Here is a 25,523-nt window from a genome sequence, read left to right on the forward strand (position 1 = left end):
TCATGTCAGCTGGGTACATGTTCACTAAAATTTTATAAAAATAATCTGGCTTTAGGCTGGGCATGGTGGCTTATGCCTGTAATCTTTGGGAGGCCGAGGTGGGTGGATCATGAGGTCAGGAGATCAAGACCATACTGGCCAACATGGTGAAACCCCGTCTCTACTAAAAATACAAAAATTTGCAAGGCATGGCAGTGCGCACCTGTAGTCCCAGTTACTTGGGAGGCTGAGGCAGGAAAACTGCTTGAACCCAGTAGGTGGAGGCTGCAATTAGCCGAGATCATGCCACTGCACTCCAGCCTGGGTGACACAGCAAGACTCCATCATATGTGTCTAGAATGATAAAGGAGATTCTGTTTTTAACAAGCATAAAGTAATTCTCTGAAGAGCATAGAAATCAGGGTTACAGGGATAACTAATACTTTTATTTATTTATTTATTTATGAGAAAGGGTCTTACTCTGTCACCCAGGCTCATGTACAGGGTCTTGCTCTGTCACCCAGGCTGGAGTGCAGTGGTGCGATCTTGGCTCACTACAACCTGCACCTCCCGGGTTCAAGTGATTCTCCTCCTCAGCCTCCCGAGCAGCTGGGATTACAGGTGCCTGCCACAACAACCAGGTAATTTTTGTATTTTTAGTAGAGATGAGGTTTCACTATGTTGGTCAGACTGGTCTCGAACTCCTGACCTCAAGTGATCCACCCACCTGGGCCTCCCAAAGTGCTGAGATTACATGCGTGAGCCACCATGCCTGGTCGATAACTAATATTTTATAAAAGAATGCACCTGGCCTTCTTCCTTCTTGCCAAACGCCACCAACATGGTGTTCAGGCACTTCGTGGAGGTTGGTCATGTGCACTACATCTCCTCTGGACCTCGTGCGGGAAAATTGGTCGCAACTGTAGATGTTATTGATCAGAACAGGGCTTTGATTGATGCACCTTGCACTCAAGTGAGGAGACAGACCATGCCTTTCTTTTTTTTTTTTTGAGACAGAGTCTGGCTCTGTCTCCCAGGCTGGAGGGCAGTGGCGCAATCTCGGCTCACTGCAAGCTCTGCCTCCTGGGTTCACGCCATTCTCCAGCCTCAGCCTCCCAAGTAGCTGGGACTACAGGCACCCACCACCATGCCCAGCTAATTATTATTATTTTTTCTTTTTTTGGTATTTTTCGTAGAGTCAGGGTTTCACGGTGTTAGCCAGGATGGTCTCAATCTCCTGACCTCATGATCTGCCCTCCTCAGCCTCCCAAAGTGCTGGGATTACAGGCGTGAGCCACCGCGCCCAGCCAGACCATGCCTCTCAAATGCATGCAGCTCACTGATTTCAACCTCAGGTTTCCACACAGTGCCCACCAGAAGTATGTCCGACAAGCCTGGCAGAAAGGAAACATCAATACAAAATGGACAGTCACACGATGGGGCCAAGAAGATTGAAGCCAGAGAAAGGAAAGCCAAGATGACAGATTTTGATCATTTTAAAGTTGTAAAGGCAATGAGGAACAGAATAATCAAGAATGAAGTTAAGAAGCTTCAAAAGGCAACTCTCCGAAATCTTCTCCCAAAAAAGCACCTGCTGTGAAGGGTGCTACTGCTGCTGCAGCTGCTGCTAAAGTTCTAGCAAAAAGATAACTGCCACGGGCAAGAAGGCTCCAGCTCAGAAGTTTCCTGCCAAGAAAGCCACAGGCCAGAAGGCAGCGCTGCCTCCAAAAGCTCAGAAGGGTCAGAAAGCTCCAGCCCAGAAAGCACCTGCTCCAAAAGCGTTTGGCAAGAAAGAGGCGATTAGAAAAGTAATAAAAGTTCTATTTGGAAAAAAAAAAAAGAAAGAAAGAAAGAAAAGGAGGCACCCGAGTTATAAGCAAGGCTCTAAAATGCTAGACTGCTTATGGATTTTAAAAATTGCATTATACAAACATGATCCTTATAGTTTTGTTTCCCTGGTAACCATTTATGATAAAAATAATCAACTTGATAGAGTTCCTCTGTCAGCTTTTGTCAAGGTCTGGGATGTTATCCTACAGCTGACCCTTGAATGATGTGGGGCTTAGGAGGTGCCAATACCCTGTGCAATGGAAAATTCATGTATAACTTTTGACTTCCCCAAAGTGTAATTGCTAATAACCTATGTTGACTGGAAGCATTACCAATAACATAAACAGTCAGTTAACACATATTTTGTATGTGTATTGTATTCTTACAATAAAGTAAGCTAGAGAAAAGAAAATGTTGTTAAGAAAGTAATAAGGAAGAGAAAATATATTTACTTTTCATTACGTGGAACTGGGTCATCATAAAAATCTTCATCTTCTTCATCTTCACATTGAACAGGTTGAGGAAAAGCAGGAAGAGAAGGGGTTGGTCTTCCTGACACAAGGGCAACAGAGACAGAAGAGATGGAGGAGGGAAAGGGAGGAAGGAGAGTCAGGACACTCGTGAAACTTTATGGAAATACATTGTAATTTCTGTCTGACTTTTTGCTTCTTTTCATTTCTCTTAGAATGTTTCTATATGGTAACACCTTTCTTTCACTGGTTTAGTTTCAGTGCCTGTGTCAAAGAAGTTTCAGTGCCTGCATCATAGAAGGGTCCATGTCATTCTTTTTGTCCAAGAAGTCAAAAGCAGTCTTGAATAATTGGAACCCCTCTGCCAGATTGTCTAACGTCAATTTGTTTTCTGGCACTGCCTTTTCTATGTCTTCTTTCTCATCAAGTGGCACTGGTTTGGAAGCACCAATCTCCACCACATCTTCTTCTGTTAATTCCTCTGGTGTGGTGTATATTAACTGTTACATTTCTGCAAGATCCAGATCTTGAAACCCTTCACTTTTCACTTTTTTTTTTTTTTTTGCCATAGCCATAATATCGTTCATGATTTCTTTGATTGGCTCTGTGGTAAATCCTGTGAAGTCATGCACAATATCTGGATAGTTTTCTCCAGCATGAATTTAGTATTTCAATCTTGATGACCTCCACACCTTTCTTTTTATAACAACGATGACATCTTCAATGGTGTTATCATTCCAGACTGTCATGATACTCTATCAGAGTTCTCTTCCATGGCATTGACAATCATTTCCATTGAGTACCTTGTGTAATAAGGCTTAAAGATTCTTAGGAGCCAAGGATCTAGAAACTGAATTAAAGACATTGTTTTGGGGGGCAAGTAGACCACATTGACAGCTTCAGTGTTGAATTCATGGGGTTCTGGGTGGCCAGAGGCACTGTCCAATATCAGAAAAAAATTTAAAGGTAGTCCCTATGGGCAAGGTAATTCCTGACTTCAGGGACAAAGCACTGATGTATCCAATCCAGAAAAAGGGTTCTCATTGTCTGGGCCTTCTTGTTGTACAACTATAAGACTGGCAGCTGATGTTCTTCTTTTCCCTTCAAGGCTCAGGGATGAGCAGCTTTATAGATAAGGGCAGTCCTGATCATAACCCCCCCTGCATTTGCACAAAACAGTAGAGGTAGCCTGTCCCCTCCTGCCTTAAATCCTGGTGCTATCTTGTCTTCCTTACTAAGAAACGTCCTTCGTGGATTCTTTTTTCCAGAACAGGGCACTTTGATCTGCATTAGAAACCTGTTCAGGCAGATATTCTGTCTCCTCAATGATTTTCTTAATGGCATCTTGGAACTTGTCTGCTCTCTCTTGGTTGGCAGAAGGTTCTTCTTTCATTATCCTGACATTTTTAAAGCCAAACCTCTTCCTAAAATTATTAAACCATCCTTTGCCGGCATTAAATTCTTCAGGTTTATATCCTTTGCCTTCCTTTTGCTCTAAGTTGTCATATAATGACTTTGCTTTTCCTCAAACCACATCAAGTTTATAGGTATGCATTTCTTATAGGAATCCTGCATTCCCACAGAAAAACTGCATTTGCAATACTAGACAAAAAGGTATTTTGCAAAAAGTGTAAGTTTTTCATGCTTGCCGGTGTAGCTGCAGCGATAGCTTCATGAATTTCCTTTTCTTTTTTTACAATCATTCTTAAGCTGAATTCATTTATCTTGAAATGATGGGCAACCACAGCTGCAGACTTCAATCTACAATACATATCAAGCAATTCAACTTTTCCTTGTAATATCATGAATTTTCTCTGCTTCTTGGGAGCACTTCCAGCATTCATAGTGGCACTTTGTATGGGTGCCATGGTGTTATTCAAGGTTTACAGTATTGCACTAAACACAATGAAAAACACTAGAGAACCAAAGAAGATTACTTTTTACTGCAATAGGCAATTTACCAGAGAGATGAACTGCTCACACAGAGATGATTAGCGTCCCATGGCATTTTAAGTGGATACTCACAGCACTTAAGCTCACAGCGATAGCAACAGGAAGTGACTGTGAAATTATTACAATAGTACAGTAGGTACTATAGTTAATTTTATGCACTTATGATTTAATACAGCATCTGTACATTTGTTTACATTTCTCTCAATGGTAAATGGTGCCATGTGTGGTCTGTAAGCATGTGCATAAGTTTTGATAAATTTTAACTTTTTATAATTTGTGCTATTTTATGGTAATAGATAATAACACAGACTAGTATCTACATATGTTTATGCATTTGTGACATGCCTAATCTTTTAATATATTTCTAAGCTACGAAGTTTGTGAATTTTTCCAAATTGTCACAATCTCCAAAAATTTTTCCTTTATATTTACTGAAAAAAATGCATGCAAGTGGACTCATGCAGTTCAAACCCATGTTGTTCAAAGGTCAACTGCACTTGCAAGCTAACGATTGCCTGTTTCATGAATGCTGGTGGAAGACATGAGGTGTCTGGGTCAGAGTTCAAGGACTCTTTTCCTCCCAGCTCATCATGAGCTTCGTGCTGATTTTTGCTGCTACCTATGTCTCCCAAGTCCCACAGGGATGAGGCAGAAGGCCCCTGTAGATGCCTGCACATGCAGTGGGTTATGATATAGGAAAGGAACATTGAGTTTGGGGAATCTTTGGCTTTTATGGCAAGTGTAAGCAAGCTTGTTCTTTAACCAGAGAGGCATTACCTCATCACTTAAAGTTGCTCTCTGCAAACATACCTGAGTAAAGCCTGGTTGGGGCCTATATTCTTGGTATACCAGCAAGAATATGCAATGACACTTCCATCCCAGTGTGCTTCTCCCAGAAACCTCTAAGTTGAATGATCTTTAGTTCTGTGTCAAACTCCTGTTTTTCTTCCTCCTTCCTTATACAGTATCTTAAGGGAAATACTACAAAATGTCTCAGAAAGTGTTGGTTGGATATCTAAAGTTTAAAAAGGAAGCATCCACACAAGCTGGAGATTAAAGAAGCATCAGTAGAAGTCGGTGACCATTAACAGAAATATTTTTAAAATAAGTCGGGTAGTATTTTTGTAGCTCTCTCCCTAACCTTTCTTTTCCACTATTTGACCAAACTCTACAACGATAAGAAGTAACAGCCAGGCACAATGGCTCACGCCTGTAATCCCAGCACTTTGGGTGGCTGAGGTGAGCAGATCACTTGAGGTCAGGAGTTCCAGACCAACTTGGCCAATATAGTGAAACCCTGTCTCTACTAAAAATACAAAAATTAGGCCAGGCGTGGTGGCTCGGCCTGTAGTCCCAGCTACTTGGGAGGCTGAGGCAAGAGAATCGCTTGAACCCAGGAGGTGGAGGTTGCAGTGAGCCAAGATCACACTACTGCACTCCAGCCTGGACAACAGAGCGAGCCTCTGTCACAAAAAGAAGAAGAAGAAGGAGAAGGAGAAGGAGAAGAAGAAACAAGCCTGTCTTCAGCCTGCCTTTAGTTTGTTTTAAAACAATTGCTTAAAATTAATAATTGCCAGTATAGTTAGTAACACTCATCGCAGTGAAGCAAATCATGCCCAGTGTAAAGCAAAGATACGGCCAGGCTCTCTTTTTCCTTCTCCAGTGAAGGCAGAAAGCTAAAGAAAGCCTTGCTACTAAGGGATACGGGCTGTGGCTGTGTCCTGCTCAGAATCAATCTCAGTGTCTGCTCTAAAGGCTGATGACAACTAGTTTAAATCAAGTTCAAGTCCCCTTCAGCCTTAGAAGAAATAGCTCCTCAAGTTATGGAAAGATCCCAAAATTCCTTGCAACTCATTCTTTATTATAGAATTGTGAGCTCTGGAGTTTGCAGATTTTCTTTTTGTACTACATGAAGCACATTATAAGAAAGTATCCTGTAGCTTTCATTTTGGGGGAAAATAGATATAGTCCTCAGAGATATTCTGAATCCATTCTTGTCACTCACAGAAGTTTCTTCACAGGAGATCTCCATGACTCTTTATGTTTCAAGGTATTAATTTCACTTGGAGCATTGTTTCTCCCACCCAAAGAATTTTATGTTAAAATACACTATTTTATTTATTTATTTAGAGACAGGATCTCGCTTTGTCACCCAGGCTGGAGTGCAGCGGCACAATCATGGCTCACTGCAGCCTCAACCTCCTGGGCTCAAGTGATTCTCTTGCCTCAGCCTCTCAAGTAGTTGGGACTACAGGCACAGAACCATGCCCGGCTAATCTTATTTCTTGTAGAGATGAGGTCTCACTATATTGCCCAGGCTGGTCTCAAACTCCTGGGCTCAAGCGATCCTCCCACTTTGGCCTTACAAAATGTTGAGATCACAAGTGTGAGCCACTATGCTGGCCTAAAATACATTTTAATAGAGTTTTTCCTAACAAGCACCATTGGCCGCAACTGAACTCAGCATTTTAACATTTTCATGTGACGGTCAGTTCTAGATTTGATGTAAAAGGCCCAACGTGTAACTCTTAGCATCACTTTGCAAAACAACAACAACAACAACAACAACAACAACAAAACCCACTGCCATGCTGCAAGAGATCATTGGCAGAAATGGTGATTACAGTGCTTATCCTACAGGTCTGTCAACAAGATAAAACAAGAAAATCTGAGAGAAGTTGCCTGGCAGGGTGTCAGTACTCTTGGCATACCAGCAAAACTATGTAGTGAAACTCAGGGGCCATCCCAACCTGCTTCTCCCAAAAACCTCTAAATGGAATAATCTTTAGTTCTGTGTCAAATTCTGATTTATCTTCCTCCTTCTTTATACAGTATCTTAAGGGAAATATTACAGAATGTCACAGAAGATGTTGGTTGGATATCTAAAGTTCAAAAAGGAAGAGAACCACTTGAGCTGGAGATTCAAGAAGCATCAGTAGAAGTCAATGGCCATTAATAAAAACATTTTTTATTAAAATATTGAATCTGAATAGAAACCTCCTGTATTTCATTTCTTAAATTCCTTGAGGGTAGCAACTGCATCTTCTGCATCAATGTAGCCCCTGCCAAGCATAGCGCCTGAAGGCAGGTCCACAGACATTGGCTGAATAAACGAGTGCTCTGCTCCCAGTCCGTACTTTCTCTGTGTCATAAAAAAGCTGACGTGTCTGTGCCGCATTTGAGGATGACACTGGATTTCCACAGTGCCTTTTCACCTCAGAGCTCATATTACTTCCTATCAAGTTATTTCCCTGCCCCTCATCACATCCCAGTGAGAAAGCAGAAAATCCTAGTTCCTTACTGTTCCGGTAGTGGCTCTTCACGCTTACAGAACATTACGCACACCTGGAACATCACCTAGAGGGACACTGACGTCACCTCATCATAACATACGTCTCTGGCAACTGTCAGGAGATATTCCAAGTAAACAAAAAGACACCGTGAATGCCACTTAGGGGTTCTACACAGGGAACTGTTAGTGATAAAAGCCTATTTATTCTCTTTGAGATGGTATACTGGTGACCTCTAGTGGCAAAATTGGTTCAAAATCTGCTTCTATTTCCCACAAAATTTACTTCTTTATTAATTCATACTTTAATTTTATCCTTTATTTAGTAACATTCTCTACTTGTGGAATGTTCTTAATTATGCACAATGATTTGTGTCTGTTCATATCCAAGTAGTACAATTTTAGCATTTCACAGAATCACAGAACTTTTGAGCTGAAAGAGTTCTCAAGGGATCTATCGGTCTTATTTCATTACACGTGGAAAATGAGATCCAGAGGAGTCAAGTGGCTTGCCTGAAGCCTCACCACAGTGGGGCGACAAAAAGTCTTCTGACTCTAGCACACTGCCTGCCAGGTAGTAGGAGCCAAGCAACTAAAGAGAAAATGGGATCTTGTTTAGAGTTCCATGCGGAGGAAAAGTATGGACGCTGTCCTATCCCTCACTATTGTATCCTGGGTGTGTGAGGAGCCTTTAATTCACAGGTCTTCAGAGAGAGTACAAAGCTTCTGAAGAACCATCCCTGAGGAGCCTCACCCATATCTGCATGGGCATCTAGATCCCATGTATCCAGCCTGAGTCTGACGTCATATTGGATGAGACTTCTGGGGCGTCTTGAGAGAGTAAATGTATTTTGCGTTTGGAAGAATGTAAATAATCTGTGTCCAGAGGACCAGCTGTGGTGATTTTTTAAGTGGTCACAAATCCTTGACATGCCCTCATAGACATCCTCTCCTACGTTCCTTCCCCTTGAAGCTGAACAGGCTTGGGACTGCTTCTACCCAGAGAGTGTAATGGAAGTGACGCTGTGTGACTTCTAAGGATCAGTCATAAAAAGGACACACAACCTTCCTTGTCGGTCTTAGAACACTTGCTCTAGGGAAAACTAGCCACCAAGAAGAACTACAATTCCCCCCAAACCACTGTACTGGAGAGACCATATGTAGGTGCTTGAAATGACAGCTCCAGCTCAGCTCCCAGCCAGCAGCCAGCTTCCACCGTGGCTGTGTGAGTGAGCCACCTTGGTTACACAGCCTGTCTAACTTCAGATGACCGCAGCCCCCACCTACATCTGACTGCAGCTGCAGGAGAGACCCCTAAGGGAGAACTGCTCAGTTAAGTCCTTCCCGAATCACTGAGTCACAAAATAGTGAGGAAAATAAAATGGTGTCACTCTACAACACTAACTTGTGGGGTAAATTGTTACACAGCAATAACGTACAGAACAAATAGTTTCTTAAAGACATTTCTCTCATTCGGTAACAAACACTGGATGAAAATGCAAAATAACATACACCTATTAAATACTGGCGGAATTGCAGTTAATCTGTTCAACTTTCATAAATCAGAGTTCTTGGTCCAAATGAATAGGTATTCTAGGTGACAGAAATGTAAGTTCTTCCTCTTTCTTGAAATGGTGATTCCATTTAATAGAATGGTGATTAAAATGGAATGGTGATTCTATTTTAAGAAGGCTAAGTAAATTTTATGAAGTTTTCCAAAGGGAATTTTCTATTTCCGAATCCTAGCGTTTTTCGACCAGGTTTCCCCAAATGAACCACAGAACACAGAAAAGGATGTGAGTGACCACTTTCTGAATTCTCCCAAGGGTGTTTTATAACTAGTACCTTTCTAGATGCAAGGAAATAATTTAATTCATTGCATACAATGAACACCTTTGGAAGGCTTAGTTCCCTCTCAGAACCCAGGCTGAGAAGGCTGGGAGGCACTATAGGCTAACTCAGCCGTGCAGTAGCGTTGTCAACTGGAAACTGAAGTTTAGAGAATGTTTGCACAATGTTACCACACCAAACCTGAACCAGGGTTTGATTGCAGGGACTTCAACTCTAGAGCTTGGAAACTTAGTCATTACTCAGTGCTCCTAAGAAAAATACTCCATAAATGGGTAATAAACAAGGGAAATATTTGCCTTAGCAGCAATGTTTATATGTGAACAGGTAATGGATTTAGCAGCAATGATTGTAACTATCTGGTAATGCAAATTACAAGTGCGTAAACTCAAAGTTATCTGAGCCAAAGACTTCTTTTTCCTTTTGCTTAAAATAATAAAGCTAAAACTTTTGTAAAAAGCATTCAACTCAGATTAGTGAGGTGTTGCTTTATCTCCAAACCTGTAGGCCATCAATACAATAGGGAGTGTGAATCAGGGGAAGGACAGAGGAGCAGAGTTCAAAGGTCAGGCCCCTCTGAGACCAGAGAGAGAAACCAAAGGGAGTAGGAGTGCATAGGTGAGAGAGAGAGAAAGGAGGGGAGGGAAGACAGAACACAGCAATGGAAAGAAGACACACGCCATAGAGAGCACTCAAGAGAGGATCAGAGGCAAGATTACAACAAAGGACACAGTGGATAAAACGTTTGTTGAGGGAATGAGGAAAAGGGGAGAAAAAGAGAAGTTGTGGGGTATAACAAATTAAAGATGCTACTATTCGTCATTCTTTATTAGGATGATGAAAATAATACCAACTACGATGGATTAGGAAAAGTAGTAGAGTGAGATGGCAAAGGCAGCTCTGATCTGTGTCACCATTTTGTCAAAGTGGCATATCTGATATGTAGAATTTAAGGTCATAATCCTAATTTGAGTCCCGGCTTTGAGATCCACGTGAAAATATCAATGTTTGGTTTATAAACACCTTGTCTCCTTAGGGAAATTAACGTTAACAACTTCAGGAGCCCAGCCACATGGCAATAGGAACATGCATTGTCTACACCCACTTTCATCCAGTGACATTCACTGCAGGAGGTGCCAGCCTGAGAGTCAAATCAGATGCACTGAACTGACAGCTGGGTATGTAATGGGTGAATGGATAAAGGAATATTCCACTTTTCCTCATTGATTGCCCTTCCCTATCTCTACTGGCGAAAAATTTGAAGACAAATTTACTGGAGAAGAAATGAAGTGAATATAAGTGTAAATTTGAATAATTCAAGGCAGTAGGAATAGAATTTCTGTACACCTGATTTCCATATATAAAAGATTTTAAGGCTGGGTGCGCTGGCTCACACCCATAATCCCAGAACTTTTGGAGGCTGAAGCAGGCGGACCACTTGAGGTCAGGAGTTTGACACCAGCCTGGCCAACATGGTGAAATCCTGTCTCTACTAAAACAAACAAACAAACAAACAAACAAAAATTAGCCAGGTGTGGAGGCGGGCTTTTGTAGTCCCAGCTACTCCAGAGGCTGAGGCAGGAAAATTGCTTGTACCTGGGAGGGGAAAGTTGCAGTGAGCTGAGATTGCACCACTGTACTCCAGCTTGGGCAACAGAGCGAGACCCTGTCTCTAAATAAATAAATAAATAAAAGATATTAAGGTACTATGTATCTCTTCCTTTTTTCCTTTTCTAAGGATATACTGAGGATTATAACTCACTTAATAAATTGAGAAAACGTAAATCTATTCTGATATAAATAAATAGTTTGATGTGAAATGAAATATTTATATAGTCTCAAAATATCTCCCTCTAAAATACTTGCTAATTACTGAAGGAAAAATGAATCAGACACCACCGGTAATCAAGAGCTCAAAGTAAACCTCACTGGTAAAGGGAAAATAGAAATTATATACCACCTGACAGTATGCAATGAGAAGAACACAGTATCATTCTGTTATATTCTTGCCAAACTTATTGATCATGAGGAAATATCAGAAAACACAAACTGAGAACCATTTTACACAATGACTGCTCTATAATCTTTCAAAGTTATGAAAGTCAAGTAAAGATGGAGGAAGTGTTCCAGATTGAAGGAGATGAAAGTGACGTGACAGCTACATGCAACATATGATTTTAAACTGATACTTTTTGTAAAGGATATTATCAAGACAACTGGTGAAGCTTCAGTGGGCTTTGAAGATTGGGTGAGAGTGATGTAGGGATGCCATTTTCCTGATGGTATTGGTTGTATTGTGGTTACAAAGGAGAAAGTCTTTGTTTGTAAGAAATACACACTAATGTATCTAGGAGTGGTAGAGCATTGGCAACTTTCAAATAACTTAGGAACAAAACAGAATCTTCTTTAGGTTACTTGAAAATTTTCTATAGTTTGAGATTATTTCAAAATAAGGGATAAAATGCAAAAGACATGACTGTGCTGAAGGGTGGCATTTACAATTTGTGCCATGTCTCTTTTACTCTCCACCCTCCATGCATGCCTTGAATATCCTGTAGCTAAATTTGCCACTTTCTGCATTTTATTTTTCCTAAACAACTTTTCACATGCATCACCATAGTGGTGTTGTGATAGATGTCCATAATCCAACCACTTATATTTTCACATGCTTCTGAAAATTATCACCCATGTTAGGATTAATACCTTAGTTCTATATATTAGAAAAACTCTAGTATTAATCTCATTTTTAATGAAAAACATTGCATAAATGTAACATGAAAATCCAATAACCTATAATCCCTTCACACTAATATATACATTTTTCCAAGTTCCCTTCCCATTCTAGTCCATATATATAAATTACTTTTGCATGGTTGTAATCACAACATAGATACAATTTTATATTCTATCTTTCATGTCGGAGCATATTCCAATATTGGTAGAGAGTCTCTGGGCTCTTCTTGCCCTCTGATTCTATGATTACATTTTTGAAACAATGACCTCATAACATAACTAGAGGACCATATTTCATTATTCAATACCTGCAATGAAGGCACCTTATTGCTTCTACCTAGTCAGTACAATGCAGAAATGCTATCTATCTAGTAATTTCAATTCTGATGCATTGTCATTTGACAGAGGCTTTGAAGTCACCTAGACCTGGGCTTGAATCCCAGCTCTGCATTGTTCAAGGTACTAAACCTTTCCGAGCCCAGTTTTCAATCTGAAAAACAGGGAAAATATCAATAGCATGATATTTGTGTGGATTGAGATAATGCATATAAATTTTTTAGCACAGTGCCTGGCATATAATAAGTTTTTAATGAATGCTTATTATCATTATTCACCTAAGAGACTGTATTAGTCAGGGTATCATTGTTCTAAATCACTGTTTTTTGTACATACATATGATGTATAAGCTGGGAGGCTGGGCCAGTCTCACCTTCTTACATTTTTCTGCCTGCTTTATATTCCCTGGCAGCTGATTAGATTGGGACCACCAGATTAAGGGTGGGTCTGCTTTCCCAGTCCACTGACTCAAATGTTAATCTTTCCAACACCCTCACAGACACACCCAGGATCACCACTTAGCCTCCTTCAATCCAATCAAGTTGACACTCAGTATTAACCATCACAGAGACACATGACTAGTTAGTAAAGTGTGGGGTCACTCCAAACATTTGAGACTCTTGGTTTTATTTGTGATAAGTGATGACGGGTTGCTTTTTAGATAGAAATAAGTATCCAAATAGTTAACTAGGATTTCCAAAGAAACCACCTGATTTTCTAATTGTCACCAGAATTGAGAATCTACAGGAAAACTAGAATGACATTTGATTAATCATTCTTTCCGACTCCTGCATCAATCTGCCTCCCTCAAAAAGGTTTAAAAAAAAAAAAAAACCCTTAAGGGTGTAATCATTGGAATATGCAGTTTGGTTTTTAAAAACAATCAGTTATGACTTTGTCTAATTTCTTTCACAGTCAAATGATTACACGTTACAGAAAAAGCATAAATGTCCCAACCTACAAAATGGACAAATAGAAGAGTTACTGTTTGTGTTGGTAAAAAATATCCTGAAAAAAAACAAACAAACAAAAACAAACAAAAACCGGTTCTTTGAGAAATTCCTTGAAATATAGGCTCTCCCAGGGCAACTGTATGCTTGACAATCACTAAATATTTCACAGAGAGACACTAGCTGAGAAATGTAGCATTTAGGGGTCAACAGTCACTGCAAACTAAAGAGTCTCTCAAATTATAACATTTTATTACAGAAATTCCATTTTTACAGTATGGTAAAGGGCTCAAAGCAGAAAGGACAGGAATCCACTGTGTCAGTTGAGAAGCACTGTACCAGCACAAAGCTCAAGTCATTTAAAATTCCAAAGTAAAAAAGAATCATAAGAAACATTGTTAAAAAAAATCTTCTAAACATTTTTATAAAGGAAGCTAACCTGGTAACCACAAATGAAGATGAAAGTAAAATACACATGGAGGAACAAATAATAGTAGAGCCTTTTGTCTGGTAAGAAAAGGTAGTCAAGATTTTCAAGAGGGATAAGAAAAGAAGAATGTGTTTTAAAATACAACCTTTTCAAACAACTTTTACTAACGTCACACTACTAGCAATGAAAACCACGCATGTGCACAGTCAAGCGCTCTGAGCCAAAGTCATTAAGCTGACAATGAAACATGTGTATGGAGAAAGAAGGGAACAATGATTAAATGGGGAAGAAAGTGAGTAAGGGCTGAAAAGAGCCTGCTGTTGACTGTGCATCCCAAGAAAGCTGGTGGAGGGAAGACCCAGGTCACTGTAACAGAAAGGCAGCAAGAGAGGCTCACTGTTCTTCCAGACCATTCATGTGAGCTACCACTGAGTCTTTTATGTTCCCACTGTTGAGGACTGAAAATGAATACTAGGCTGGGCACGGTGGCTTACACCTGTAATCCCAGCACTTTTGGGAGGCCAAGGCGGGCAGATCACGAGGTCAAGAGATCGAGACCATCCTGGCCAACATGGTGAAACCCCGTCTCTACTAAAAATACAAAAAAAATTAGCCGGGCATGGTGGCATACACCCATAATCCCAGCTACTCAGGAGGCTGAGGCAGGAGAATCGCTTGAACCCAGGAGGCAGAGGTTGCAGTGAGCCGAGATCATGCCACTGCACTCCAGCCTGGCAACAGAGCGAGACTCCGTCTCAAAAAAAATAAAAATAAAAATAAGAAAGAAAAAGAAAGAAAATGAATACTAAAGCCTATCTAGGAAAGCAAAACACCTTTTTCTGGAACAACTTTTACAATAACTTTGATTCTGTGATTGGTGGATATATTCTTTCAGCAGTGTCACTTATAAAGCTTTTGGATCATTTCAAATGTTTATTTCTAGGTTTGTGGAGCCCAATAGAAGCTGATTCATCTGGTTTGTCCTGTTCTTTTGGGGCCTATGTCCTCCTTCTCTCTGCACCCAGACTATCTTTGAAGGCCAAAGGAACCTTAGAGTTCTCTAAGGAAACCAGGCTTTGACCCTGAAATTCTGAACAAGTCAAGCAGGCAGGAAGCCTGTAAGGGAAAGTGTGTCCAAAGCTGATCCCATCCAACTGGGGCCTTTGTCAAATGAAGGGCCCTGTGTCAGCCACCTTGCCCCCTCTTCAGGAATGCAGACCTGGGATGGGTCAGCATCTTATTAGCTCATGAGCTCAGGTTAATAAAATGCACCCTGATTTTCAGGATCTCCTCTGGATTTCTCCCTGGAAAAATTTCACCATAACTGTGAAGGATGTTGTACAAATTTAACATGAGAAAATTCTAACGCCCCCTCCCTTTTTTTGTGATTATTCTAATGACGAAGAAAAAAAACATATAGGCAACCAATGGATGGTTTTTGTCTTTGAAAGGAAGAGTCAAAATATTAATACTTATCCTTTGCTGGGAAAATTAGAGAACACTCTCGATTACTGAAAACATTAGATACTACGCTAACATGACATTTCTTACGCTTGTTTACTAAAACTAGTTTTTGCTTTATGCTAGATCATTTGTCTCAGTTAAGTGGATTTCTTCTGATTGAAGATTTTTCTGCAGAAAGAGCACTTACAATTTCTAGCAATACATTAGTGACCCTAGAGCCATACCACTCCCAGAAGCTGCTGAGAAGCAGAGTTAATCTCCTTTTTCTTATTGAATCTCTTATGCTCAGTCTCTAAGGCATTTTGCTGGTCCCGGGGAGGTTTTCCTAATGCCACTGTCCATATTATCTTTAGCTTACAGGAACAGATATTTTACTCTGCCAATGGCATTATCCATACTTATATAGATCCCAAATGCCAATTAAGATTTGCTGAAACTTTTTGCCATTGCTGGTGCAATTAATGTACTTGTTTGATTTCACTAAAAACAACATTTCCAACATACTAGAGATGATCTTTTTTGATACCCTTAAGGATATGGGAATAATCTTTTAAATTAGTATTCATAGCCAAATTCATTGGAGGGCGTAAAGAGAAATGACACTGGTGGTAGGGGTTTCTCTGGTCCTGACCAGAACACCCTCAGCCAGCACTTGCCACATCCTTGTGTACTTATTTAACCATGCCCCCACTCTGGGACTCTCATCTGCACCGTTGTCTCCCAAGATGTCCAGTGTAACCCAGCAAAGCTGGCAATAGTCGCTTGGCAGACACTTGGGAGCGTGGCGCTGGCTGCAAACACTGGCTCCATTCACATCAGAAAAGAAAGGCCTGCTTCCTTTTCACCGACAAGACTCCTGCTATGGCTCAGTGTTCTCTCAGCTGGGGAGCCACAAGTCTATTTCCTTCTTTAGCCCATATTATAATGGAGGATAAGATGAAAAGGAATACAGACCCTTGATACCTTTTACTTAGAGTGCTAACTAATGCAGGGCCTCGTGTCTGATCTTCTGCTTGGCTGAGGGGACGGCAGATGGCCTTCTGAAAGCTTTTCAAACCCGGGCTGCTTTCAGCAGGGCGTGAGGGGGTATTGTTACATTTTCCATATAGTGGTAGGAAGCATCACTGAATAAAAGCACACAACAATTGTGCCACTTCTCTGGGAAGCATATTACAACCTTACAATGAGGGCTAATTGGCCGACACCAAAAGCAGACGCAGACACAGCTTTGAATATTATTCAGGAGAGGTTTTAGAGAGCAGAGTCAGGACGGAGGCTGAGGCATAAAGGAGAGGAGCGACGGGAAGGACATCGACGGGGAGGCGGCGAGGGCTGGCATGAAGAGGGAAAAGAGTGGCTTCATTATATTCATCAGAAAAGAATCGTGCTCTTGTATAAAGAGTTCGTTCATATCCACCTCCCCTTCCTTATCAGGGGGACGTCAACAGGCAGTCCCAGCTTACAGTGCCATGTCCACAGGACACTGCCGTTACCATGAGAACTGATGTGGCCACATCTCAGAGCCTTCTTTTTTTTTTTTAGACAAAGTCTCACTCTTGTCGCCCAGGCTGGAGTGCAATGGCGCAATCTTGGCTCACTGCAACCTCCTCCTCCCGGGTTCAAGCAATTCTCCTGCCTCTGCCTCCCAAGTTTCTGGGATTATAGGCAACTGGCAGCATGCTTAGCTAATTTTTTTTTTGTATTTTTAGTAGAGACAGGGTTTCACCATGTTGGCCAGCTGGTCTCGAACTCCTGACCTCAGGCGATCTGCCAGCCTCAGCCTCCCAAAGTGCTGGGATTACAGGCATGAGCCACTATGCCTGGCCCAGATCTCAGAGCCTTTTAAGAAACTTTTGTGTGAGCTCCTTGAAATGGGCAGCGGAGGAAGGAAAATGTACTGAGTACTCACTTTATGCCAGGCTAGTTCAAGACACCACCTTTATTATTTCATTTAATCTTCAAAACAATTCTGAGACTTATTCTTATGATCATTTTGCAGCTGAGGGAATGGAGGCTCAGGGATAGTAGATAGCTTGTACAAAGTCTAACAGATTCAAATCCAGGCATTCCTGACTTCAAAGTTCAAGCCCTTCCTGCCACACTCCCCTGTGCCAATTCTTCAAATAACCAGGTCCTGCCTACTACCTGGCATATGACAGTAGGTGCTCAATAAATGCATTCTGAAAACAGAACTAAACTTACCCAGAAGTGTGGATAGAAAAGAAGCTCTAAAAAGTAGAGACTATTTAGGAAAGCCAACCCTAGAAGTCAACTCTCAGCCAGGGGCTGACCTGCCTAAACCGGCACTTATCCCAACACACACAACTTCCATCAGAATTATTTAATCAAAAGATGTTAAGCCATTCAATTTGTGCTAGGTGCTGGGAATACAGGTATTTGAAAACCCAGGCTGTGTTTTAGAAGCTCGCAGTCTGTTGAATTGTCTGTTCATATGCTATGAAAAAAAATGCAGATGGAGATAAGTTAGGGGTTCTCAGAAAGGAGAAAGGAAATCTAACTGGGAAGACCAGGGAAAGCTTCCTGGAGAGGCATTGCCTGAATGGGGTCTGAAAGGGGGAGTAGGAATTGGCCAGACAAAGAGTAAGGTGGGTAGTGTTATTCCAGACCAAGTGAGAAGCAGCACAGCGTCCAGAGGCATGAACTAGGCACTGTGTAGAGGGAACATTAAGTGTCTCCTACTGAGCTCAAATGGTGTGGCAGGAAATGGCACTGAAAAGATAGGGAGAGCCAGGTGCTTCAATGCTATGCTCAGTGAATCGGACTTCATCCTTCAGGGGCTGCGAGGCATTGGCTGTTCCCTAGAGGCAAAGGTGGTGATGTGGCCAATGTGGAGGGTAGATTTGAAGGGATAAAATTTGAAATAAGATAAACCATTGGGAGGTGGGTGCTGTGGTTTATGTTGGGGGTAATAAGGACCTGGTGAGGGAGGTGGTGGCAGGGATGGAGAAGGCCAGATTTATTTCAGAAATATTTCCAAGGTCAAATCAACAAGAATCGTCAATTGATCAGATTGTGGGAAAGAAGGAAGGACATACGATTTCTAGCTTTTGTTACTAGGTGGATGGTGGGGCCATTAATTAAAATTATGAATATAGGAGTGGGAATAGACTGGGGGGAGAGGATAAGTTTATTTGACCCCTGGGAGATACCTAGGCAAGCAATTGGATTATGAATCAGAAACTCAGAAGAGAGGTGAAGACAAGTGATAAGATACGAGAACAGAAGTCTGAAAATAGTTTCCTCTGCAGTCACATCTGTCCTGCAGATGTGCTTTGTTTGGATCTCTGTGATATTGTTTTTAAAATTAGGATTAGGTGAAAAACATGGAAAAACCAGGAAATTGTACAAAAAAATTGAAATATTCAGTGTCTCTTAAAGTTTCCACTTATTTGCATTTCTGTCCCTCCATGACAATAGTGAACCAGAAACAGAAAGCGGCTCTGCCTTTTGAGTGAGGCACGTGCTCTCCAGGGAGCCTCAACCCTCAACCCTCCTGGCTGGACCCAAGGCTCAGTGTTGGTTGTCATTCTATCATCACAATTGCTCTGTTGTTTTCTTACTGCAGAGTTAAGAGTTAAGAGGAAAGAAAACTATGTTGTTCCCTTACTTCAGTCAAAAGTGGAAAATGCAAGAAAACAAAAATCCCAATTTAAAAATGGGTAATGAGCCTAAATAGATGTTTCTCAAAAGAAGACATACAAATGACCAATGGGTATATGAAAATGAGCTCAATACGACTAATCATCAGAGAATTGCAAATTAAAACCACAATAGATAACATCTCCCAACTGTTAGGATGTCTATTATCAAAGTGATGAAAGATAACAAGAGTTGGCCAGGATGTGGAGAAAAGGAAATCTTTGCACACTGTTGGTGGGAATGTACATTAGTACAGCTACTATAGAAAAGTGTGGAGGTTCCTCAAAACATTAAAACTAGAACTGCCATATGATCCAGCAGTCCCACTACTGGGTATATATCCAAAGGACTTGAAATAAGAATATTGAAAATATATATGCATGCTCATATTCATTGCAGCATAATTCACAATAGCCAAGATACAGAAACAACCTAAATGCCTGTCGACAGATGAATAAAGAAAATGTGATACATACAGTGGAAGAATTCAGCCTTAAAAAAGAAGGAAATCTTGCCATTTGTAACAACATAGATGAACCTAGAAGCCATTATGTTAGCCAGGCACAGGAAGACATATACTATGTGATCTCACTTCTACGTGGAATCTAAAAAAGTCGAACTCATGGAAGCAGAGAGTACAATGATGATTATCAGAGGTTGGATGGTGAGGATATTGAGGAGATGTTGGCCAAAGGATACAAAATTTCAATTTGACAAGATGAATAAATTTAAGAGATCTTTCGTACATCATGGCAACTATAGTTAAAAACAATATATTGTATACTTAAATATTTCAAAGAGAGTAGATTTTAAGTGTTCTCACCACTAAAAAAATAGCTATGTGAAGTAAATTATACGTTCATTAGCTTGATTTAGCCATTCCACTACATATATGTGTGTATATATATATAATATGTGTATGTAGCCATTCCACTACATTATATATATATAATGTACACCATAAACCATAAACATATACAAATTTTTTTTGTATTTAGTAAATAAGAAAAAAGTAGAAAATGAAATCTAGTCTAAGAGGACTGTGTCTTCTAAGGAAAATGGTGAGAAATGAAGAATGTTCCCATAAATTTAACATGCAAACAAAGCATGTCCTTGAAAGAATTAACCTTGAGATGCCATTGTGAAATAAACCATAGTAAGAGCAGTGTCTGGTATATGTAAAAGATGTATGATGAAAAATTTGATAAACTAAAAACAGAATTGAAATGTCAATAGCTTGTTTTAGAAAAGTAGTGAAAAAAATGATGATATACCATTGCCTCTTTTCCACATACACATTGCCTGGCTCTGAAGGTCTTTGAATTTGCAATTTCTGTTTTAGAGTCACTGGGATATAGCAACGGGTGGTGAGACTGGAACTAGGAGTAGATAGGATCATCCAGAGAGTGTGTCCAGAGAGAAAATAGTAGCCAAGGACAGTCTTGGGGAAATGCTGGAGGACACAGGTTCCCAAAAGAGCCTGAGATGAAAGATGAAAGAGGCTGAAGAGGAACCTAAGCCGTGCGTGCGGTGGCATCAAAGCCAGGGGAGCGGAAGCATAGGAAGGAAGGAGAGATCAATGCCGTCCAATGTCTTTTGTCCTGCACTGTATGGCTCCCACCTCTAAGGTCCCAGCAGTGGGGCCAGTTCAGCTACAGTACAGTTGAGACCAGAGATTCCTAAACTATCTTGGTTTATGGTGCCCTTAGTGTCTCAGTAATTTTTTCATAGTGCTCCAAAGCCAAGAGAAACACCAAACAGTTCCATATATTAAGTGTTTAGATCCAAACATCTTATTAACATTGTTATGTCTTAAAAATCTAGTAGCCATCAAAAAAAATTACTATACCTAAATTGAAAGAAGATATATTTTTATTTCATTCTTAAAGGAACACACTTACTTATGGGATGTGTGCACCCGTTGGGCACTGCATAACTTCTCCAGCCTTCTCAAACTGCCACCCTTACTCCCTGTTCTACAACTGACTTTCATACAGAACTTGCTTTTTATCACGGCAGTTGCAGCAAACCAGCATTGAAAGAGATGATGTCATTGAAAGATACGTAGCTCAGTCTAGTGTGAAACAATGAATGACCACCAGCCAGTAGTCCTCTCAGTGTCTGACAGAGGTTGAGATGCCCTCATGGAACCCTTGTGAGTTTGCTGCGGTGCCCTAGAGCATCTTGGCACACAGTTTGGGAGCCATGCGGTTAGACAGCATGGACTGGTCTGGATTCCTGTCATTCGTAATGTGTCTTTGGGGATATTTGTTCTGAAATCCGTATAACTCACATACAAGTAAATTTATGAAGCACAACTGGTTTGTGACTTGAGTAACTACTGGCATTGCCTGTTCTCACTGCTCCATACTATCAGGAAGTAGAATTACTTAAATAAATAAAATTCAAAGTAAATGAAAGTTTGACTAATGCCTTCAATCCTTTCCCCAAACAAACCTTTTCAAGAGTTAGTAAAAACTTCCTTCTCCTTTCTCTCGCCTTCTTCTCGCCTTCCTCTGAATAAGAAAAGAAGCAGTATAAGGGGGAGGCGATGGGGGTAAGAGGAGACAGTGACGGGTCTGACCAGTCACACGGGGATCAGTGCCGGGGACTCGAGGTCTTTCTATTCAGAATTAGAAATGATCGGTCCTTGTGTGAGAGCCTCCGTATCCAGCAGCTTCCAATACCACGCTCGGCTGGCATCCAGTAGCGGATGTCTTTCTGGATAATCACCAAGGCCAACCCATTAGGGCCTGAAATCCTTACAGCTTTTAGAGTTCACGAAAAGGTGCCAGGTTTTCTCTGGTATACAGCTCCAACGAACTACCAAAAAGCCCAGCATGAACAAACACTGCCACCTCCACTCAATATCCATGCAGAAACTGTAAGATGAGAAGGGTGCTCAGATGGAATGTCCACAACCATAGGAGACTTGGATTGGGATTTTGGCTCTATCGTTTCCTGGAGAGGCCTTAAACAAGTTGCTAAAAAAATATGAGCTACAGTTTTATCATCTGTAAAATAGAACCATAATATCACGATGATGCTGTAAGGATTAAATAAGATGTTAAAAGGACGTAGCATTGTATCTGGAATCCAGCAAATGTATTGAAACCATTGCATTTAATATTGACTTCTGAATTTATTGAACATAGGAGTTTAAGAAATCCTTCCTTTCTAGGTAGTCTGGCTCTGCCTCTTATTGGCTCTGTGCTCTTGGGCAAGGCACTTAGACTCTCTGGGCCTCCCTTACATATATATATATATATATATATATATATATATGTATATGTTCACATGTATGTGTACACATATGTATGCATATGTGTATATTATAAAAAGAAAAGTAAGAAACTGGGTTAAACTTTCTTTTAATATAAGCAATACCTTTTTAATGCTCTACTTTTGCAAGGATTCCACAATTTGAATGAATGATGTCTGCTAAACAAGCTCCATTTTTTAATAATAATTTGTTTTCCTATTTTTAGTTATCAAAGCCCAAGAACGTTTTATTAACAAGGGCGAACCAGTGTTACCATGTCAAATGAATAAAATTATCTCCAAAAGCCAAAGAAACATGGTGTTTTGATTAACTGGCACATTTTCGTCACAAATATATGAACAATTTCCATTTACCATTTTGAAATATGGAAACAGCAGAAATTAGCACTAATTCCTGAGTCCACCACTGGTTATTATGCTGGACCAGCTCCAAAGGCCTTTTGTGCACTGAGATTTTTTGACTCGGTCTAACAAAGGAGGAGTGGCAATTGGGAGCAAGGAGACATTGGTCCTCTCGTGTGGTTGCCGGCACTCTCACTACCAACCAGACAGCATTGCTCACTCTTTCCTAGTTCTTCAGTGCCCATGCCCACACACCCATGCTCCATTAGCAATAAGCTCCCATGGAGTCCCTCTCAAAACCAGTGCCAACAGTGTAGTAGACACCCGAACTTAAATTCCCTGTCCTCTTGCTCTTTCCTCCACTGGAAGTGTGAAAGTGGCAGAAGATGAGACATGGAGGGGAGAGTTGAAGGGATGTGATGGGGTGTGTCAGAGAGTCGCTGTAAAAAGGCCCAGCACCACCAACAGTCCCCACTTTCAGGCTCAGCACACCCAGAAAAAATTCTGGGCTGAGTCACATTCCAAGCAAGCAAGCTTTCTACATGAACCGCATCTTCCCACAGCATATAGGGCTCCCCATGCGCATGCTCATCTCACCTCCCAAAGCTAAGAAACATGGGTTTTCCCCTGTCTTTGTTTCCTTCACTGCCTTCTGCAGCTCTGTCTGTTTTCTAAAACACCCTGGTGGGAGCATGTTAAGGACAGCGGTATCCCATTTCTTCAACAGCCCAGTACCTTGTACCTTTCCTTCCCTTATAAAGACTGAAAATACTCCTCTTTGATTTCCAAAGACCCCAGCATGTTTATGCAGTGCCAGGAGGGAAGCTTAGCTCCGGCTGGTGGTTTGTGTTAATTGTCTGGCTGCACTTTAGAAAGACGCTTTTTGAATCGAAGCATTTAGGGAGAAAGTGGAGAAGCATGGCTGTATGAAAGAGCAATTGATGTTAAATATTCATGCTCTTGCTCTCTGTTAATCAAAATTAGTAACCCCCATTGCTTAGCCGCAGTCTTGCTGGCTTCATACTATGATTGTGCTAAAGGAACTTGGATAGAAAACAACCACCATCACACACACACACACACACACACCCCGCACACCCCCAAGGACTTGGGTGCTTATAGGTTTGAAGTGTTTCCATCCAGTTAACATTGTGCAATTCAGCACTGTCTATTTTTTCCAAGATGTTGAATGAACCATGGTTATCCTTTCCATCAGCACTGTAGAACTGCTCTCCCACGTGGTTCCTTCTCTCTTGTTGAATTCAGCAAACTTTAGCCTTAAAAATCAAACATTTTCTGCAATAATCCCAAATGCTAATTGTAGTATAGTCTAGTTCATTTTTCAGAAATTATGCAATTATTTTACAAGATAGAAAAGAAACTGACTATAATTGAACAAAACATGGCGATATTATAGGTTGTTTTCATAGCAACTTTGAGGTCATGTTTCCTGAACTTTTAGGAAATATTTTATGTTTTTATTTATTTTAAAAAGTACATGTTATATGATGACAGGAACTTTAAAATTATCACTTAATTTAAAAGGAAAAGGAAAACAGCTCTTAATTAAAACCTGTTTTCGTAACTATATTTTTCAAGTTTTCTAAAATGAGTATGCTTTATCATTATACTGAAAATAATAAAAGTTATATTTTTAAAAAACTGAGTAGTTGCAGAATTGTGTGTTTGAGAATTTATCCATTTCTTCCTTACCTATATCATCTGCAAGAGAAATGTTGGTGAACGTGCTGTCTTCCTCCTCCTCTTTCCTGGACCCGTCCATCTTGTTCAATTTTCAGACCTGTTAGTAAGAAAAATGAGGGCCGAGAAAAGCAGCAGTTGTCCCATGTGACCGCCCTTGTTAAATCATTAATCAGTGAACGTCCAAGCAGGTGCTATCTGAACCTTGCACTATCCACCTTCTTCCTGCTTTCCACCTGAGAAGTTCTTATCTGAGTGTTGCATTCTTAACCGGAAGTGGTAGGAGACCCAAGTTAAAGACTTACAACCCTTGACCGGAGGCTGCTGTGCTGGCACGGCTGCTGTACTCTGGCTAGATGCCAAACCCTGCCTTCAAGTTTCCTTAGGCTGAATTGCGCAAGGAAATTGCCCAAAAAGCGTAAGGAGAAGGTTGAGGGAAGAAATTGACTTTATATGATTAGCATATCTTTTGGATACCCATGATAAATTTCTTAAGGATGTATCAATGACCACAGCATGACCTGGGGGTAAGTCACAACCCCTCAGAGCCTCAATGTTCTACCTGTAATATGAGGATAAGTCTGTTGTGAGGATTAAATGGAAACTGTCTGGTACATACATAAAGAAATAAGATTCTCTATATGGCGTATATGAAGAAATAAGATTATATATTGAGCTCATCAGTACTCTCTCATATTACTGTTCAGACACCTAATCCTCTAAAAGTTCATTGAAACAACAAGGTCTCCCTTTTGTGTTTCTGGAGTTGAGCCCAAGAGGAGAGATGTTGGCTTCTCTAGCCCTTAGGCAGGGACCCTTTGTTTGAGGAGGAAGTATTTCTTTACAACTATTTATCCAGGTGACCTAGTTCACATTCGTATACAGACACAAAGCAACACTATTTTAGAATTTCAAATAATCAATCCTTTGGGTAAAAAAATAGCCAAATTTGATGAAGCACTTTAAGCAGATAGTAAAATTGTTACTACATGCTACATTCTTCACTAAGTGCTTTGATACATAGAATTTTTTTTTTTTTAATTCAGGCAAGTTCATTGTTACTATGTCAAGCAGAACAGATGTGAGCTGTTGGAAATCCTGAATGTTAAAAATTAAATTCACTAGAATAGACTTCCCCTTAATTTTTCAATTATATTCTGCATATACTGAGTGCCTATTCTATATAAGCTGAGCACTTTGGAGGTTCAAAGTCAGAGGTTTATTTATTTGCTATTAATAAGCATATAAAAGAGTTC

At 40.6% G+C, this 25,523-nt stretch overlaps 1 protein-coding gene and 1 pseudogene across 2 annotated transcripts in view; one reads left to right on the forward strand and one right to left on the reverse strand.

Moving 5' to 3' along the window:
* SCOC (short coiled-coil protein) overlaps nt 1-24,522 on the reverse strand; it is a 44,633-nt gene extending 20,111 nt beyond the window's left edge. For both annotated transcript variants that reach the window (XM_021938808.2, XM_021938807.2), the window contains exon 1: nt 24,280-24,522. In XM_021938808.2, the coding sequence (XP_021794500.1) occupies nt 24,280-24,349 (70 nt within the window). In that variant the 5' untranslated portion in view covers nt 24,350-24,522. The remainder of the gene's footprint in view (nt 1-24,279) is intronic.
* On the forward strand, nt 721-2,033 carry LOC103884655 (annotated as a pseudogene).
* Nucleotides 24,523-25,523: the final 1,001 nt, after the last annotated feature.

Source organism: Papio anubis, chromosome 3, assembly GCF_008728515.1.
Source record: "Papio anubis isolate 15944 chromosome 3, Panubis1.0, whole genome shotgun sequence".
NCBI lineage: Eukaryota > Metazoa > Chordata > Mammalia > Primates > Cercopithecidae > Papio > Papio anubis.